Below are 21150 nucleotides of genomic sequence, written 5' to 3' on the forward strand. Positions count from 1 at the left end.
GCTCATCAGGGGCACGCCTATTCCGCTACCCCAAAGTACTTCCTGATTCTGCTAGGGGTCATGTAGGCCCTGTGCAGCACGTAAAAATAAATGAGCTGGAATCTCGCATTTCTCGTGCTATTTCGGGCTCGGCGCACTAGCCGGGCCCAGGTCGTCTCAGGTATATCCTTACCCAGGTCAGCTTCCCATTTGGTCTTCAACGCCGTGAGGGGCAGCAGATTTTCGCGGATCATTCTAGATACAGGCACGTCACGGCATTAACCGTCCCTGCCACCATCATAGCATATTGGCAAACCATGGACGTCTCGGGCTCTTTCAGACCCCCTCTCCAATGCGCCTGCATTGCTCCAACCACATCCGAGTGCAGAAGGTAGCCCCCTCGAAGCAGATCGAACCGTTCCTGAAGTTCCTGATATGGGAGGAGTGCCCCGTCCTCATAGAGGTCCCCAACAACCTGTATGCCCGCTTCTTCCCAGTGCTGCAGCTGCGACCAGTCACCGCCATGGGCCAGCGCCGTTAGCATGCCCAGGGGTATTTCCGGGGCATATGGGTATCGAATCCCTGCACGCCTTTGAGACCGGTTCCAGCAAAGCCGGAACGTTTGTTGTTCAAGTGTCAGGTCTCGGATAGCGATCTTCTGCTGTAGGGCTATATAGGCCAGGACATGCCTTGGCGTGCCTCTCGTCCCGTCACTCTCAGGGCCCCGGTACTCCCGCGCCACCTCCTGCGTGTATATCTGCAGTTGAGCGGCGAGATAATAAAGCTCGAAGTCCGGTACCGCTAGCCCTCCCTCGTCCTTCGGGCTGGTGAGCGTCGTCAGCGCCACTCTGCATCTACCTGCCCCCCACAAGAACGTGGTCAGCTGAGATTTGAGTTGGCGGAAAAAGGAACTAGGGATCCAGATCGGGAGTGTACGGAAGTAGTATAGTAAGCGCGGCAGAGCAACCATTTTCAGCAAGGATATACGGCCAGCGACGGAAAGCGGGAGCGTGGCCCAAAAGGCCATGCTGCCTTTCAGCGCTCGCACACAGCGGCCTACGTTTCCCTCTAGCATGTCCGTAGCCGTATGGTATATATATACCCCTTAAGTATTTAAAACAATTCGGTTCCCAGTTAAGCATGGGCCGGTGGTCAGGACGACCCGCATTCCTCCGTAATGGAAACAAGCACGTCTTCGCCCAGTTGACCCTTAGGCCCGAGATGTCGCCGAATCGCCCCAACAGTCTCTCTGCACCTTCCAGCGCTGTTGTGTCGTTTTCTAGAAACAACAGCAGGTCGTCGGCGTACAGCGAAATAAATTGCTGCCCGTCCCTGCTATCTATCCCCTCAAAATGTCTTCCCGTCTGGGCCTCGGCCGCCAGTGGCTCAATGGCTAGCGCAAATAAGAGGGGGGACAAGGAGCATCCCTGTCGGGTGCCCCTTTCCACCGGGTATTGGTGCGAGACTAGGGGTCCAATCCTCACCCTTGCCACTGCCGCCGTATACAGGACTCGCGTCCATTTGATGTACCCTTCTCCCAGTCCAAAGCGTTCCATGACCTTATATAAATAGTCCCATTCTAAACTATTGAAAGCCTTTTCGATATCAACTGATAGGACTAGAGGCGCACGGCCCTCAGCTTGCGAGCCCTGAGGCAGGCGCCTGAGTCTCCTGATGTTAATCGTCGTATTCCGTGCAGGAATGAATCCATTTTGGTCTTCGTGCACTAAGTCAGGCATATGCTGTAGTAGTCTAGCTGCTAATATGGAACTCAATATCTTGTAGTCAGCGGTCAGCATAGAGAGTGGTCTATAAGACGCAGGGCTACTGCTCTCTCTACCCTGTTTCAGGAGTGGTATTACGAGCGCTTCCCGCATCGAGTGGGGCAGGCGTCCCGTTGCTCTGGTTTCCTTATATATTGTTTGGAGTTTTGCCGCCAAGATGTCCAAGTACTTACTATAAAATTCAATGGGCAGCCCATCTAATCCTGGTGTTTTGTTGCGGGCCATCTTTTTCACCGCTCCCCTGATCTCTCCTAGGTCAATGTCCCTCCCCAGAACCTTCGCTTGTTCCTCGTCTAGTTGGGGCAATTGGAGGACATTTAGGAATTTATTTATTTATTTATTTAGGAAGCTTATAGAGCGCACAGCTACCCCCAAAAGGGGGTGTCCCGGCGCTACAGAATACTTGTCAGTCAGAAAGGGGGATGACCGGAGCAGGTAGGCTAGAGGGAGGGAGAAATTTTAAGGGAGAGTGAACAGCCAAATCTTAAGTTTACGGCGGAACACTTGCTCTGAATCAATAAACCTAAGGTCCAATGGAAGGCTGTTCCAAAATTTGGCGGCAGCCACTCCAAACGTTCTGCCACCGCTCCTGGCGCGGCGAAATCTGGGTACCACAAGGAGACGTAGGCTGTTAGATCTTAAAGTTCTGACGGAGCGGGATAGTTTAAGTCTTGTACTCAGGTAAGCCGGACCAGAGCCATTAATGGCACGAAAGGCCAGGATCAAGACTTTAAACTGAATACGTCTGGAGATGGGAAGCCAGTGCAGTTCTTTCCGATAAGCAGCAACAGAGTGGCGGAAGGGAATATTTCCAATTAGTCTGGCGGCTGCATTTTGAACAACTTGTAGCCTTTCAACAAGGTAGAGGGGGGCGCCTGCATAGAGACTATTAGCATAGTCCAAATGCGACGTGATCAGGGCATGGACAACAGTCTTACGGGAGTCCAAAGGGAGATATGGAAAGATCTTCCTGATCATGCGCAGTTTGCCAAAGCAGGCGGATGTCACTTTGTTGATCTGGGCTTTACAGGACAAGGTGTTGTCAAAAAGGAAACCCAAGTTGCGGGCAGACTGAGCTGGGGTAGGAGGGGGATTCAGAACGGCAGGCCACCAAAGGGTGGTGGGAGGGGCAGTTTTTTGGTTGAAGAATAGGACCTCCGTTTTGTCAGTGTTTAGAACCGCGGTCTCGCTTCCCGATCCCCCGGTTTGCTCTTGTAGAGGTCCTCATAATATTTCTGAAAGCCATCTAAGATCTCCGTTTGGGAGTAGTGGAGTCGACCTGCCTCATCCTCTATGGCTAGTATTGGGGAGCATCTCTTCGCGGGGTTTGCCAGCCATGCTAGCAACGTTCCGGCTTTGTCCCCCTCTACGTGGGTCCTAAGCATATACGCCCGGTGGTCGAAGGCGCGAAGCTGCTCCACCTCCACCGCTACCACCTCCCTAGCTGAGTTAACCTCTTCTTGGAGTTCGGGACGGCCAGGCCGCACCCTCTCCGCTTCCCGCAGCTTGGAATCTGCCTTATTAAGGTCCTCTAGCAGCACCTTCCGCATGCCCACGTATTTCGTTATGCACTGGCCCCTCACCACCACTTTAAATGCATCCCATTCCAGCGCCCTAGTGGCCGCCGTCCCCTCGTTAACGGTGAAGTATTGGGTTATACCCTCCTCCAGTGCCACATGGAACAACGGGTCCTCCAGGGTCTCTGGTCTTAGCTTCCAGGTCGGCACTCGAGGCACCTCGATCGCCCAGGCCAAGTTAACTATTAACGGGTTGTGGTCCGAGATTGTCCTCGTCAGGTACTCCGACCAAGTTATGGCCGGCATCACGACCCGTGAGCATAATATTGCGTCAATTCGGACGTGGAGGTCATGCAGGCTGGAGAAGTGCGAGTAATCGCGTTCAGTTGGTTGGTGTGCACGCCAAACATCAGTCAAACCCCATTCCCTCTGCCATTCTAATCTACCCTTTGTGAGTCGGTGAACAGGGGAGTCCCTAAGTGGTGGGTGAGACCTATCCAGTGTTGTGTCCGCTACTGAGTTAAAGTCCCCTCCCACCAGGATTGGGCCCGCCAGGAAGTGTGCCAGTGTCCCCGATAAACCTGTCAGGAAGGCCATCTGCTCTGTGTTCGGGGCGTATACGCTGCATAGTATTACTTCCCTACCTCTCAGCCTGCCTTCCACCACTACGTATCTCCCCTCCGGGTCTATTAAGTGTTGTGTTGGTTGAAAGGGTGTGCCCGCCCTAACCCATTTCAGAGCACCCCTAGCATACGCTGAGTAAGAAGTGTGAACGCCTGACCCCTCCATCTCCTCTGCAGTGCCGCCCCCTCCTGCTTTGTGAGGTGCGTTTCTTGCAGCAACGCAATATGGACCCCCCTTCGAATTAAGTAGGCGTGTACCTTATGCCTCCTTACCATCGTGTGAAGCCCCCGCACGTTCCAGGTTATACACTTCAATACATTAGCGTTAGCCATTGTCCCATGATTCAAGTCGCTTTCTCACATAGAATCCCATTCCCTCGCGGATGGTGTGCCCCCCCCTGTTCCCTCTGGATTGTCCAAACTTTCCATCTCCCAGACTTCCCAGGACCAACAGTCGCCAATTGTGGAAATGGTCCCCAACAGTGTGCCCCCTCCACCCCCCCAGAACAGGCCCCAATATTAGTCTATCAGTTCCCATCCAAACCTATGCAACTTTCCAAACTGCGTTGCTTTAACACGGTCGTAACCGTGAGTGCCTTAAGGGCTAGTGGAGCGTGGCCAAGACCAGAAGGTAGCTACGCTTGCTGTCCCCCCGCACCCTCCTGTGGATCCCCCATGATTAGCAATAGGCTTTTAACCCAGTTCGTAATCCCCGGTCATGGTATTCTTTAGTTCGGGAGGTTCTCGTTGGCAATCCTGCCCACCACCTGTCAGCTCCGAGTCAAATATTCAGGATCTCTTCCGACGTCTGCGGTGTTACCAGGGCCCTTGGTTCTGTGTATCCCCGAAAGGTCCGATTCCGAGCCCGAGGCTGAAGCGTGTGTCTCTGTGTCCGTGACCTGCTTGGACTGGGAATCTCCAGATCTCGCCAGCGTTTCCACAACGTGAAGCGTGGCTTTCCGCTCCGCTTCCGTTTGTGACGCCGATGGTTTCCGTGTGCCTTGTCGTCTTTTGCGCAATCTCTGCGATTTCCGTAGGCCCGATGGTGCCCGTGCCCGCTCCCGTTCTTCTCGGGACTTGGCTCCATCAGTGCCCGCCTTATATGTTTCCCACCACTCCCATGCGTCTGCCGACGTGCCGAAGAAGTGTGTCTTATCATCAACCACCACCCTGAGCTTAGCTGGGAAAAGCAAGGAGTATGGGATGCCTTCAGTCCGGAGCTCCCTTTTGATCGATAGAAAGGAGGCACGCAGCCGCTGTGTCTCGAAGGTGAAATCAGGGTACAATGTCACTCTGCTGTTTTCCAGTTGAAACGGACCAGTGTCCCGAGCCCTTTGAAGCAGAAGGTCCCTGTCCTTATAATGCAGAAATTTAGCTATGATCGGTCTCGGGGGCATGCCCGGTTTGGGCGGCCCGGATGGTACCCGGTGTGCGCGCTCCAGGGTGAAGAAGGGCGACAGGCCCTCCGGCGCCACCACAGTTCTGAGCCAGTTTTCAAGGAACTCAACCATTTCCTCCTTTTCCGCTGTTTCCGGTACTCCTACGATACGGACATTACTACGTCGACTCCTATTTTCGGCGTCCTCAGCCCGTCTCTCTAGGACCTGGATCCGGTCTAGGGCATCTGTTAGTCTACCCTCTACAGTTTTATGAGCAGGAGCCAGAACCTGTAGGGTATCTTCAACCTCCTTTAAGTTTGTCGTGGTCCGCTCGTAGACGGCCAAGTCCCGAAACCACCTGTGCTATATCTGGCTGCAAAGTGTCTCTCGTGGCCGCTATGGCCTCCAAAATGCGGTCCTGCAGCTGCCGCAGCTCCGATGGTCCTGCAGGATCCTCTTCCGCCGCGTCGGAGGCCGCCGCTCCCTCAGTCTTTCCCTTCGTTTTCACCATATTGCCAAGCCACTTATTCCGACGATGTGCTCAGTGCCCACAGCCGCCAGTCGGGCCCACAGCTGTCCCCTAGATCTCCTCAGGGGCGTCGGATCTCAGCTACAGGGGCCGTCACATTCCCAGCCTCTCGCTCGTCGGTGCCACGGGGGCTTCGGCCCAGGGCCTCCCGTCTCTGGGCAACCGTTGGATCTCTGCTCAGCCCACCGTTCCGCTTCGCGTTTGCGGTCTTCCACAATCCGCCGTGGCTTTCTCGGGACAAGACCGATCTAGTGCCCGGTATTGGTCCAGAGGCGCTCTCCGCTCAGCCCTATCGTGCGGCCTACCCACAGGGTGGGCCCGCGGTCTGCGTCTCCGCGCCCCTGCTGTCTCGGTCCCCGCTTGGAGCAATGCACGGATCGTGCTCCCCCGTGTATAGCTAGGCCGACCGTGTGGTGTTCCCTTCAGCTCCACTGTCTTAGGGGCGAGTGGGGCGCTTCTCTAGGACTGCCTGCAGTCGTCTTCACCGCCGCCGATGGCCGACGCCGATGGCTCGAGGTTCAGTGCCCCACCCCTTCGTCTCGTTCACGGGGGGGTCGTGAGTCAGCCATCCCTCGGGCCGTCAGCGAGAGCGTCTCTGCCTTGCTGGACTGCACCCCTCCTTAGGTCTTCACGGGCTACCGGTCTTCTCTTCACCGGGCTCCGCTCTCCTGCATGACGCACCAGCCCGGGTCACTCCGCCATCTTGTCTAGTCTCTGTTCTCAAGTTGGTCAGCTCAGTGGGCAGAAACCTTCCCGTCGTTGGTCATCTAGGTCCACCGCTGGGTCACCTAGCCATGTGTGGCGGTATGATCCGGAGTCGGGGCTTTGGCTCCCTCAGGGGGGAGAGCTACTCTCACCGTCGATCAGCTTTTAACACACCTCGGCCGCCATTTTGGGAGCCTCTTCGTTTCAAGTGGTGCTGTTCCTCCGGCGCCAAATCTCTGTTAACCAGCTCCGTTGGCGGTTCACCGAGTGCCCGCTGTATTCACCCGTCAGCTCCCCGTTTTTCCGGGGCCGTCATGGGTTTTCCGCTCCGATTTTCAGGATGTCTGTGGGGATCGGGCACGGAGCTCCGAGCTCACGCCGCCATTCCCTTCGGCGTCCAAGCCACGCCCTTCCACATGTACGCTGATGATACCCAACTCTACCTTAAGATCAACACTCTTGAAGACATCAACCTTCTTAACACTACCCTTAAGACCACCCAAACATGGCTGGCAGAGAATCACCTCAAATTGAATGCCTCAAAAACAGAATTCCTCCTAATTGCCCCACCGGCCAAAGTCCCCATAATGCATGAGTAGATCAAACACCTTACTGCATTCAACGTTCAACCAACTATTGTGGACTCAGCGAAATCACTGGACATAACACTGGACTGCAACCTCAACAAGCAGAAACACATTAGTAACGCTACTAAGGGAGCAAACTTTCAGATTAACCCACTGAGGAAACTGAAACCCTTCCTACCGGCCAATGACTTCAAGATGGCTGTGCAAGCTCTAGTTCTACCTCGGTTGGACTACAAAAGTGTCTCGCTTTGCGGTCTCCCTACAGCTACTACGGCCCCCCTAAGAGCCTCTACCAATGCAGCAGCGAAACTCATCACTGGCTCAAAAAGAAGAGCCCACATCTCCCCTGACCTTAAATCTCTAAACTGGCTGCCATTCGAAGCCAGAATTCACCTGAAAATAGAGTGTATGACGCATAAGGCCATACACCAAAATGCACCCAGCTATCTCACACAGAAACGTACAATATCCGGCGGAATAAGATCCACGAGAAGTTCGGAAAACCTCCTATTGAAGCCACAAAGATTCAACAAGAAAAAAACATACAAACGCTCCTTCTCTGGAATGGCGCCCAGGATTTGGAATGCCCTCCCCCGGAAACAAGACTGAACCCCTCCACTGCAGCTTTCAAACGGGAAGTAAAAGGCATTCTTATAGCAAAATTCTCTTAAACACAGAACTTTGTTTCCGCAAGTACATATGTACATGGTATCAATCTAGCCCACCTAAGCAATCTATCTGTCGTTACCATGTCTCCTCAGCTCGTAATTGTCTGTCATCTTATTGCTCCGCTTTTTGTCTTTCTCAATGATGTTATTTTTATATTGACTTACTTACCTGTACTGTATTACCTTCACTCTTCATGTCACTTCCTACTGCCCTGCTCTATGATTGCCCTATGGCTTTATGTACTCTTCTTGGACTTATGTTATTATTATTCCCATGTACTGTAAAGCGCTTTGATACCCTCAAGGGTCTTGTCCGCGCTCTATGAAATTCTGAAAATAAATAAATTAATAAATACATAAATAAATATAAACCAATTCATGTAGCGCATCATTATTTTGCAATATATACACATGGTTGATGATTGCTTCTCTACCCGGTACAAAAGGGGGTGGTGATGGACGGAGCATCTGAACCAATCAACCACTCACACCCAGTCAAGAGATCTTGGTTTAATCCATCACGGTTCTTTAGCCCACTCTGCCGCCCCAGTTCAGACATGGCCATATGCAAATCAGTCTGACCCTGCGCCTTATGGGAACAGTCCAGCCCGAACTGCCAAGCCATGCCTTCCCTGGACCGGAAACAAGCTTCCTAGGACCGGTTTCTGGCATTACAGCTGTCTTCAGCCAGGCTTGCTTGAATCCAGTGGCAAAGTGAGCAAGGGACTCACGTCTGAGCATACCCTGCCAACTTATGGCGAACAAAGCGGTAAAAAAGGGGGTGGTGATGGACGGAGCATCTGTACCAATTAAACATTCACACCCAGTCAAGAGATCTGGGTTTAATCCATCACCGTTCTTTAGCCCACTCTGCCACCCCAGTTCAGACATGGCCATATGCAAATCAGTCCCTTGCTCACTTTGCCACTGGATTCAAGCAAGCCTGGCTGAAGACGACTGTAATGCCAGAAACCGGTCCTAGGAAGCTTATTTCCGGTCCAGGGAAGGCATGGCTTGGCAGTTCGGACTGGACTGTTCCCATGAGGCACAGGGTCAGACTGATTTGCATATCTCACATTTTTGCCAACAAGCCAAACCTTTTTGACATCTGAGGCCTTGGTCTGTGCACCCACCATGTTTGATATTTGAACAACCCCATGAAGGACTGTAAATTCCATCAATGTCCTCCCTCCTAACTGATCAGATGAGCAGAGGGTTATCAACCCCACAGGGCCAGTTTGATAGCACCTGAGCCTTTTTCTCTCCAGGGCCTGGAGCTCCTCTGTGAACCCCACTCTTTCTCTGCTCCTCCAACTTTACACTATCAGAGACATCAATTATTTATTTGTTATGCTTGGGACTACTGTCTTCTTCTTTAATCAAAGCTGCCGCTGAGTATGGCAGGACACCTAGGCACATCTTGTAGAGGCAACTAAATCAAAGAGGAACTCACCCCACCTCAGTAGAATGCATCTGATCCTTTACTAGTTGAGAGAGTGGCTGTCTGATGAATGGTTTCCCTCAGCAAAGAATTCTACAGTGGTATGCAGGAACAGTTTCACTCCTCCCTACAATTTGTGAGCCTGTTTCAGTGTTGGTTGCCTCCTGTAGTTGAAGCTTAAAGGCTCATATAATGTCCCCTTTCCCATCTATCATGGAGTTCCTTAGATATTGTCTCCAGATCCAACACCAACTTCCTACTTCAATATGCAAAAACAATTGGTCCCACCGGGATTATTTCAACATAATAGCAGAACCGATTAATTCTGGCATTTTTGAAAGACACTTTGGCATTTTGATTAACACGTCAGCAGTCAAGCGATTCAATTTCTACCCTCGGACCCTCGCCTTTTTGCGGAGCAACTTTCCTGCCACTTGAACTGATCTGGACTTAAGTAATGATGTCTGATGCAATCTAATGAATGCCCTAAGGGTGATTTGGACACTCACAAGTATCCCAATTAGCACATCTTGCGGATGGATCCTTGTGGACTCCTATATTTAACAATACAGAATTATTGGCCCCCAGGAGCCCGTTGGCCCTGTACACGTGGCCGACCACCAGTTTTTGACTGATGTGGTTTTGGTTGCTCTTCACCCTGTCCTTATGAAGACCCCCCATTAAGGAGTTAATTGACCTACCCTTTCATTTGGGGTCAATACATCAACACATACCTATTACCTATACCGGAAATACGTTTCATATCTTTTGTTCCAAGATATAGTTTGCTAAGGAAGATATTGTAGATCAGTATTAGAAGGAAATTCCGGTTAGACGTTTTCCATATGAATTTGTATATATTGATTTTACCTACATTTTTGCAGTCATTTGGTAACACGATTGCGGAGCTGGTCATAAACCATGCCAGAGTGTTGATCATCTGTGACTTCAACTACTGGCCATATGAACTACGGGTAAGCCCCTGCTAGGTTGAATTTACCGATCTGCTAACCGCAATGAACTATACCCAGCACATCAAGGTAGCAACTCATATAAAAGGACATATCCTTGATCAGGTCTGGAAATCCAATCTTGAGATAACCGACCTAAAAATCCTCCCTCCCCCAGATATCATTATCGCCAGAAACTGGAGCCAGTTGGACACTACAGCACTACGCACCCTTTTAGCTGCTTCTATGCCCGATACTTCTATGCCTTTCGGCCATATGGCATCCCCTCACACCCAGGCGGAAAATATTAATGCCTGGCTGGACTCGGCTAGAGACAGCTTAGCAACCCTTAAAAAAATTAAAAATAAGAAGCCCCATGACGCCCAACGATTGTTCACCGACAACTTGAAGGAAAATAAACTAACTCTGCGTCAGTCCAATGCAAGTGGAGATAGGACTACTGCCCTATTAAAAAGGCAACTTCCACGTTGGCCCTCAAAGATTGTATGTATGTATGTATAGGCATTTATATAGCGCACTACTTACCCGGAGGGTCCCAAGGCGCTTCGACCGCTGCGAAACCCTTCCTGGCTTCCCTGAGAGATGGTCCCTTAATGGGTATCTCCAGGGTGAGACCAGGCATCCCCGGCGGTCTGGTGGGGCCGTTAGTGAAGATGAGGCAAGTTAATGCCCAGAGTTGCCGAGTGTGATCGCTGATCAGAGTGGGCACCGAGGCGAGAGAATTATCGAGTCCGCTGACCCTAGTCCAGAAACCTGCCGCGCCGGGAATCGAACCCTGGTCCCGGGCCGTCCTCTGCTCTCGGGTCTGCCGCCTCTAACCAGTGAGCCACACTACTTCACTAAAGATTATAAAAGCACTATCCTCAGGGCCAAATCTGAATACTTTTCCTCGAAAATCTTAGATTCAACTAACAAAGCAAAAGACATCTCCTCCATTGTGGATGAACTCGTTAAACCTGACCGTGTCACGGCTAAACCCACCCCTTCACAATCCTTATGCGACTCCCTCAACACATACTTTATCGAAAAAATTGCCACCATCAAAGCCAGCATTCCCAAGGCCATCTTACCACCAGACCCCTGCTGCCCACACCTCAATCCTCACCACCTTGAACAAATTCCACTCATCACTATCTCCCTACTTAAAAGGGTCCGTTCCGGCTCTCCGACGGACAGCTGCCCCCCTCACATCGCTCAGGAAGTCTTTCTTCACTATCCCGAACCCCTGCTCGCTCCTTAACAACTCCCTCGCCAAGGGTATGGTCCCCAACCTCTTTAAGAGTGCGGAAGTTGTACCCATTTTGAAAAAAGCAGGCACTGATCCTCTAATACCCAGCAACGTCCGCCCCATATCGCTGCTGCCTTTCCTAGGTAAAATCCTAGAGGCCCATGATGCGAACTGCCTGAGCACTTTTGTGGAGCACATGCACTACCTAGACTCACATCAAGAGGGCTTCAGACCCGAACACTACTGAGTCTGTTGTTTTGGCAGCTCTCTATGAATTAAGGAAGGGGGCAAATCAGAACAACACGCAGGCCCTAGTGCTCCTGGATCTATCAGCTGCTTTCGACACCGTCGACCACCATCTATTGGTCGACCGGGTCGAGAGCACCGGGATCCGGGGCCTTTCACTAAAGTGGATCGCCTCTTTCCTCAGCGACCGCTACCAGGCGGTCCACCTCGCCAATTTTTCCTCTGAGAAAAGAAGACTGACCTGTGGGGTTCCACAGGGCTCATCTCTCTCTCCTCTTCTTTTCAATTTGTATATTTTTCCCCTGATCCTGACCCTTCACAAGAGAGAGGTTGTCACCTTAAACTACGCTGATGACCTCCAGTTAGTTTTTAACATTGATTCATCGCCCTTTTCTATGGAGAACTTTCAATCCACCATGAACTTCATTAGCAACTGGATGAACTCAAATCAGCTCAAACTCAGTCCCAACAAAACCGAGCTGGTCCTTACCGGGGCCTCAGCCAACCCCAGGAATTCCAACTTCTGGCCTCAATCACTGGGTTGTCCACCTTCTCCAATCAGCTCGATTAAAAGCCTAGGTATCATAATCAGCAGTGATCTCACCATGAAGGCCCAGATAAACTCAGTGGTCTCCGCTAGCTTCTTCCACTTGCGAAGAATTCGGAAAATGAGCAGATTTCTAACCACTGAGGCATTGATCCAAGTCATTCTTGCCCTTGTTATGTCGCATATTGATTACGCCAATGCTCTGTACACCGGCATTCCAGCTTACCAATCATGCAAGCTACAACTGGTGCAGAACCAAGCCGCAAGTCTTGTTTATGGCCAGCCAAAATCCCACCACGTGAAACCATTGCTTAAGAGCCTCCACTGGCTCCCCGTGACCCAACGCTGTCTTTTCAAACTTGGCTGCCCGATCTACAAGGCCCTCTCGGACCATGGACCAGCTTTTATCGCCACCAAAATACAGCGATATGTCTCTTCCCGCTAGCTACGCTCCTCTAACATGAACTTACTGACTCCCTGCCCATTCAAACAGAAAAAACAAGGCGGTCTTAGGTTTTCGACTCTAGCACCAAAATTTTGGAACTCCCTTCCTTCTGAATTGCGCCTAGCCACCTCTTATTCCAATTTCAGGAAATCCCTCAAAACATGGCTTTTTGTCTAGGCATACAATTACATTTCCACTGTGTTTGTTTAAGCATTCGTATCCGCTCAGCGCCAAGAAACCGATGGTGAACGTGCGCTAAAGAAATTATTTTAACATAACATAACCTACTACCTTTGTCTTTCACTTGATCTTTACCACAAGCACTCTTTTGCAATCACTTTCCTATTCACTCTGGAGCAACTTATTATAATGTCTTGAAAAGAGAATGTATTTATGTTCAAACAAATGATAAAATTCAGTTTTGCACCCTTTTGAGTGTCTCCATTCTCCATATATTCTGAGTACTATTTACGTTGAAATAATCCTGTTGGGATCAATTGTTTTTCTACTATTACATACCCAGGTCCTGTGGGTTTTTTCTGGGTTTCCCCATTGTTTAGTAATGGTACTTCAATATGCAAGCTGCTAAAACTGTTGCTTCTTTCCCACTTTAGTGCCACGGCGGATTTTGATAGTGACTGTTGCTCGTTTGTGTGATGTAAGGACTCAGCACATTCTTGCCTCTTGCTTTTCACTAACTCGCTTTCTGATTGTATCAGCAAGAGCACCGAAGCATTTATCTTTGATAGGTCTTCGAAGCTTTGACTCATCATAGATTAAACAAATATTCTACTAAAATATCTCTATATTACCAAATGCAGCACTAATTATGTAGGCGCAAGTAAGCCCCTCAAAAATTGTTCTTAAATTAAGGCACATGTAGATCAAGTCAAACACAGTATCATACAATACAATTCAAAACAGATGCTGAAGTACATCAGAGAGGGGGCTCTTGTTAGAGAGCACATGTAGCACAGCAACTCACGTAGTAAGGACACAGAAATGCCCTACAGGGCTGGACGGGCCTTTTAATTATACTGGGCATTTCCCCGGTGGACTGTAGCAATGAGTGCCTCTGTCACTTTCCCTTCCTCACCATGGTTAATTTCAGCAGGCATGGGCAGGCTTTCAGGAAGAAGAGAGGGAGGGAGAGGGATAGGTAGAGAGCAAAGGCAATCTGAGAGAGTGGAGAGAATGGATGGATGGAAAGACAGACATTCCGTGAGAAGACCAAAGGGAGGGGGACTGGTTTGAGCATTATTGCAGTGCTACTTTTGGTTTTTCCTGTCCGGCCTTGAGGCCTTAGTGCACAAGCAGTCCCTCATTACTTCTGCCTTATGTGAGATCCAGTTGCAATATAGTAATTCTAGCCATCCTAGAGCAGATACACCCTAAACCTTGTGGCTTCTCTACTAGAGGTGGGCCCTTGACCTAAAATGAGTGCTTTTTGAGCTACGCAACATGAGAAGGGTATGGCTTGGCATGCTGTGTGGCAGTTCACCTTCAGCTGAATACACTCAGCAACGGAGTGCCTATCAGGCTGGACTGTCTGTGCCATGACGTGGCTAGGCACTTTCGCCACCTACAACTTGTCTGGTATGAGCACCATTTTGCTCTCTTATGGAGTGGGTCATTTAATTTACTCTTAAATAGTGAATAGAAATAAAAAATGGGCATGAGAAAATGCTGAGATAGAGGCAGTGCCTTAGCAAAACGTGGGTTAGGCAAGTACTCTCCTACCCTAGCAGCCGTGAACACAAACAATTCATTAACTAGCTGTGCACTGAAAGTTACAGTAACATGTATGATAATAGACCTGATTCGGGAGAGAGACTCCCAATTTTGAAAATCCAAAAATTGCTTTATTCTGGCTGTCCCCGCCTGAAAATGCCTCTGTTTCCATAGAAGCCAATGGGGGAAATACATGCTCCCTGTTATTAATTTTTAATCTCCCATTTTTTACTTCAGAAATGTTGGCATGTATGCAGTAACCTTTGTTAATAATTTAAACTTGGATGGAATTTCTTCTTCCCCAGAAATATAGCATGCCAAGCTGAGCTGTTCCCACATAAAAAGCAATCACTTGCCTACAAGCTTTGTGAGATAAACCCTCAAACACCAGGAGACCTTCTCTGTGCATAAAAGGCACAACAGCTCTATTCCACTCCGGCACTCAGCCTTATGTCTGACCTTTGTACCTCCAACAGGAGGTCATCATGGGGTCGGACCTTGGTCAGCCATTTTCCTCACTTGGAGGCGCTCTAGTATGCTCTCAAGCATACTATGAGATCCCATATTCAAGAGAGTATATAAAATAAATAGAACTGCGCCTCAAGTGGAGAGCCTGCCATATGGTGTAGCATACTCGTTGAGGCAACTAAAACTTTCAGCTTCTCTGCCAACACCACACCCTAAAAAAAGCTGTTCTCTCAAATTCTTTTAGACATAATCTCCCTGTTATTTTTTGCAGTGTTTAATTGATTTGAATCCTTCCTTGCCATTAGAACCAAACTGCTGTCTTAGTTAGGGTCTCGTCTGTCTAGAATCCTATGGTAGACTAGCCACAAACATTGTTCAACCTGTTCTCTTATTTGATGTTTTTTTGTAAACTGCTAAAGTTACCTCAGGGTATTCAAACTAGGTAGCCACACACTGCATATTCATGCTACCTATAAATTATTTGAATGGCGGGGGAGGGGGCACTGTAGCATTACTGACTGCTGCATCAGGCAATAATGCTACTTACTGGCCCTTACATAATTCGGATTCATGAAGAGGGACGTAAGGGAGGATAATTGTTGACCTCATGTGTGATTGACTTGCTCCAGAGCCAGTAATGATTTGAGCATGTGAATGTCTTATCACTAATAATTTTACTGTTATTGAGCATGCATTAAAACATTTGTTTTTTTCTATTTCAGGTTTTATTTCAGCAGTTCAGGTTTTTCTTGAATCTCTATTTTCTGGTGGTGTCCTGTTCACAATTTGTGCCATCTCTGAAAATAGGCTACCTCTACACCTACTGGGCTCCGCTGGTAAGCAGCTGATATCAGATTTCTTCAAATCCGCCATTTTAGTTAAAATGATCGCTTTTTTTCGGTCATGTTCAGTCTGGTGTTTTTTCTCTCTATCTACACCTATGGTAAATGTTGCAGATGCATATAGTGGTTCCGGGTAAATTATTCTCTTTCCTTCCCTTTGTGAAAGATTTTCTGTACTTACCTAATGAATAAACTATGAGACACCAGTCACCTGCCTAACAAATGGGAACCCGTTATTCAAAATCCAATGAACTTTGATCGATAATGCTTCTGATTTTACTTTCTAAAATGGATGACTGTAATGTAGTCTTCTGTGGTTTAAAAAGCTATTGCCGAGGTGGCCACAGCAGTCTGTCGCAGTACAGTTCTTTTAAAACACAGGAATGGCAAATTATATCATCCCCACAGTGTCGTGTGCTAACCACCATAAAAAATGTTTAAATACCTTATGTGATACATGTTTTCTAACACGCTAGGGTTTATTTCCTTGTGTTTTTGCTGTCCGTCATTAGTGGGTGTTAAATAAAGGTGTTTAGCCCATGCAGAGTAAATGTGCAGCGTAATCCGCATCCTTAATGTTTGCAACATTGCTGTAATCAAAAAAGACAGACTTCAACGCTTGAACTTGCTTATTGAAACCCACGTTTTTCTTTTGACCTATGTAACAATCTCCAACTGTGGAAATTATAAAACTATTTATCTATTCAGAAGGTCTGAATTGAAAGAGGGAATCCGAGGTACTGATTAAGCAAGAATTGCATGCGTAGATCAGTCTTCTCTAACGAGTACCTCTAGAGCTACTGGTAGCTCTCCAGCTACCGGTAAGTAGCTCTCCTGTTTGCAGCCTACTAAACTAGATGTTTTTTGCTTAGTTGAATTACTATATGAGCACCACCATTGAAAATGTGTTTCTTTTCAAAACGCATACACTGATGTCTGGAGAAAAATGGTTGAATTTCAAAATATATTTAAAGCTGATATTTGAGTGATACATCGTTCAGTTTTGGGGAGCATTATTACTAATATTAACTTGGTGCTGGGAGCATTGCTGCTATTGCTCATGTAAAGACATTTCACATTGACGACCCATTTTATTATTATAGCTAGCAACCCTGCATGATGCACGGAGGTGATTAGTACTGGTAATCTTGCATATCGTCACTATGTAATCTTGAGTGAATTGGTCACTATTAAAACTCTAAAAGCATATGTAGCTCTTATTACAGAAAAGGCTGAAGACCCCTGATATAGTTGTATGTAAAGAGGCATGGATTAGTCTTTTGGCCGCTCTCTCATTGAGAATCTTTATAGGGTTTCTCCTGAGGATAAGATTCGGAAAATTGAGTATTATGGGAATTTAATATGAGAATTATATGCTGTTGCCTGAAGTAATTGTAAACGATGAGATAGATATTACATATCAGTGGTTGAACCATGAAAAGCAGGATACCTGGTGACTATTGTATTATACTGCATTAAAAGCAAATATAAAGAAGTTAAAAAAGATAGCGGTAAGGAATTGGAAAAATAGAGGGAACCACCAGGCCCTGATGTACCAACAGATGTGATGGGTCTTTGTTGAAGTTATGGTGTGCCGGACCCTTGTTTGATGGGAAACTGGCATACACTAACCCAATCTTATAATGTTCCACTTGTACACCGGCAATTAAGAGTCCCTTGGAGTAATCATTGGCCCCAGTAAGTCTAAAGGGTATCTTTGAAGCAACAGATATCACTAAACTTGCTAGCTTACAAACTTTAGAGACTTATTTTTATAGGTAAGGCCTACAGGTTTTTCTGCTGGAGAGGAGCATTTCTGATAGTTAATTGCATGCCATTTTTGCTATTCCGTAGTCACATCCAGTACGAGTAATAGCAATAAAATAGCATCTTTGTTGAATTATGGCCCAGATTTCTGTACTGGGGTGAATGTATGACATTGTTCTGCATTCTGTCCATCAACTATTGTTTTTGCATTCGTCACCCCGAGTGGGATGGGTATGCTCAGACGTGAGTCCCATGCTCTCCACACCACTGGAGTCAAGCTATGATGGCTGAAGACGGCTGATAGCCAGAAACCAGTCCTAGGATGCTTGATTCCGGTCCAGTAAAGACATGGCTAGGCAGTTCGGGCTAGACTGTTTCCATGAGGCACAGGGTCAAGGCTGATTTGCATATGGCCATGTCTGAACTGGGGTGGTGTGGAGTGCAAAAAAACGATGGATTTAGGCCCAGATCTCTGTACTGGGGTGAATGTATGACATTGTTCTGCATTCTGTCCATCAACTATTGTTTTTAAAATTTTGGTTGTCATAATAATTGACATTTCTTAGCAGTTGTGTTCACTGAAAACTCCATGTTGGAATGTGACATCCAGTTTTTTTGTCCCAATTCTTACTTTACTCGTCATCGATTAAACACAGGAAAACATATTTTCTTTTCTCCAGCAGCTAGCTTTATTAGCTGCTGTACAACACATACAGACCAGTATCCTTTGTATCCTACAGGAGGTTCTTATTCAAAACGTTATTTAAAAAAATATTATTGACTTCTTGATGATTGATCACACAATATCCATTTTATAAAGATGTGCCATTCACCGAAAAATTATTACATTTTATGTATAGTTGTGGGCCTGAGCTGGCATGCTTGGAAGGGGATGGAAGTGGAGAAATCTGCTGGGATGGACATTGTTTCTATCCTCGGATGTCCGAGTGTCAATATGAGATGTAAAGAAGCAGCCATAGTGTATAGCTATTTGAACCCTGCAGTGGTGGATGATATTAAAATCTTCCAATTGATCAGCAGTGTGTGATAGACCACTTCAGTTATTTCATGCCTGTTCATTTGGTGATGGCAGGAATATTGGCTGCACATTACTGGCGACGGACAACCCTTGTAGCTGATGCATCTTATGTGAATGTCAGGGGTGTGAGATACAGGTGGCTACCAACTGTTATGATATTAGTATTAGTGTGGGTCAAAAATAATATATATGAAATTACATACCTATATACCCTAGTAAACCATAGTTCTGCCCTTCGTAACTTACCTGCCTATTGACAGTAGTTGCTGGTCTATGGATTGTAAGCTGAAGATTGAGCCTGAGGCTGTGACTGTCTTTCTGAGTTCTGTTAGCTGAATTCACCTGGTTGCCCCTTGTGTTCTCCCTCAGCACCTGCAAGGGAAAGACTGACCCCACCCAATGATCGCACTACGGTCAGGGTAGCAAGAGGAAGGAGGTCGAGGTCCCCAGTAAACAAGAATGCTCCCCCAGTCCCCCACCAGTCCCTCCAGTACAGGCCTGTGGTTGGCCACCTCTAAACAATTCCATCGCCCCATTCTGGGTCTCCTGGGTGCATACCCATACAGCTCCCTCCGGCCGCAGGGCTCAACTGCAATCAAAGTGAGGGTTTGCAACAGATGGAAGGGCCTAGGCCCCAGAAGGCATAGTCCAAGCCAGTGGCACTTATTGGGGTGCCCTTTCACCCAGACTCACACTTTAGTTTTGGGGAGTTTTAGGATCAGAGCGCAATTCATGCCTTATATAGGTACAATTCACATTGCCCTAATATAGGCATAGAAATTATACCCATATTTAGACATAGCCCATGCAGTCTAAATACAGACATGGCTACTTCCACCTGTTCCAAAAAGCCACAAAGATTTCTTGGAAAAATCGGCTTAAGCAGTCAGGGACATCCCCTTGCTTGAATATCAATGCAGAAACTAATAAGTTGACAGGGAGCAGCGAAAAAGGCATACGATTGCCGCCTGATCAACCTGATTTACTTTGTAAACCCCCAAATATAAATCTGCCACCAGCAGCAGCCCCATATGCACTGATCTTGGCAGGGGTACCCGAACTGAGAAGGGGTCAAACTGAGCATCACGAAGATCTAAAAAATAAAAGCTTATTTTGGTTAAATAACCACACCGATTTCCACTATGAAAGTCCAGATGAAATATTAACGACTAGAAGAGTGGGCTGGATCGGAAGGACTAGAAAATGCATCAACAGTGATTGCGTTGTTATTAACTTTAGAAACCCAGATGTAGCTGAAAGAACTTTAAGATCTGTGAGAGGCATGCACCCGGGTGGAATTCACCTAATGCCCTTAGCTTTCTTTTATCCCCCAAGAGCCCAGCAGGGACACAAGCAGGGAAACGATTTTGGGTGGGACCTCATTGAGCAAAATCACCACATGCAAATCAACGGACGAGGCTGGAGAAACAAGCATTTCACCAACTGGCAACAGGTTTAGCCCCCTTGAATGGGTAGACTGACAGCTAGCATCCCCAGGAGCAATACAGGAGGTGGCTAGGGTAAACTTATGTGACTTTGAAGTTAGTGTGTGTTCCACTGAGCTTCATTCCCACAGACAGGAAACTCTGGACGGAGAGCACTTGTGCGGCCCCCGCTCCAGTAACCCGGTAGGAGTCAAGCGGACTCTGTCAGTGGACCCAACTACCTCACATGGCATGAGGGATATTGAGCCAGTGAAGCTCAAAATAAGTGCTGACACAGGGAATCGGTACACACAGAATACAGAGGAACCTAAAGTAATCACCGCCAGCACAGAAGTTATTAAAATACTATCCTGGAATGTAGCAGGGATAACCAGTAAATTAGACAACCCCGAATGGAGAGCGTTTATAGCAGAGCATGACATCTGTATATTCCAGGAGACCTGGGCCAGGAGGGAAGTCAGTGTGCAAGGATTTGCCTCATACCATATACTGGCCACTCATGCAGGTATTGGAAGACCCTCAGGGGGACTGATCATCTGGGTGGGTGTGCACCTCGGATGTAAAGTAACGCAATTAGAAACCCTATCTAGGGACATTTTATGTGTACAGCTGGAGTACCCACATCATTGTCCCATCACGCTAATTAACATCTATTCAAGACCCACTCTGAAGGGTAATGAGTCGGTCACCCTTGAGGAACTTGACTCTGTACTGTCCTCCATTCCCCCCCAAAATATGGTTATACTAGGCGGGGACTTCAATTGCCAATATGAGCCCTTAGAAGGGCTGAATTGTGATGCAATTTGTGAGGAAGACATCCTCATTGGAATCCCCGAGTCGGGTTGTCCGTCTGTAACCAAATGGACACCTTTGGTAATACAGATGAATCGTCTCATCTTAAATTTCTCAATGAGAGCATGTAACGGGAGATCCTCCTCTGTTACTTCATCTGCCCCTATGTTTCATGGTAAAGACAGATGGTCCATACTGGACTATATTCTATTAAACTCAAATTACTGGGACAGGATGGTCGACTTTAAAATCACTCCCCGCTTTGATAGCGATCACGATGCATTAACAATCGAGATCCACCCATTTATCACTAAAACCGATCAGGGTGCTGCCGACCAATGTGCTCGAGAATTAACATTAACTAATTGTCGAAGATGTGTCCGGTGGGCCAACTTTGCTACCAAGCAGGAAAATTTG

At 47.8% G+C, this 21150-nt stretch overlaps 1 protein-coding gene across 2 annotated transcripts in view; it reads left to right on the plus strand.

Annotated features, from left to right (window-relative positions):
• Positions 1-21150, plus strand: part of ATP9B (ATPase phospholipid transporting 9B) — a 2364768-nt gene that overhangs the window by 438302 nt on the left and 1905316 nt on the right. For both annotated transcript variants that reach the window (XM_086965515.1, XM_086965516.1), the window contains exon 4: positions 15571-15684. In XM_086965515.1, the coding sequence (XP_086821641.1) occupies positions 15571-15684 (114 nt within the window). The remainder of the gene's footprint in view (positions 1-15570; positions 15685-21150) is intronic.

Source organism: Lissotriton vulgaris, chromosome 4_1 (genome assembly GCF_964263255.1).
Source record: "Lissotriton vulgaris chromosome 4_1, aLisVul1.2, whole genome shotgun sequence".
Taxonomy (NCBI): domain Eukaryota; kingdom Metazoa; phylum Chordata; class Amphibia; order Caudata; family Salamandridae; genus Lissotriton; species Lissotriton vulgaris.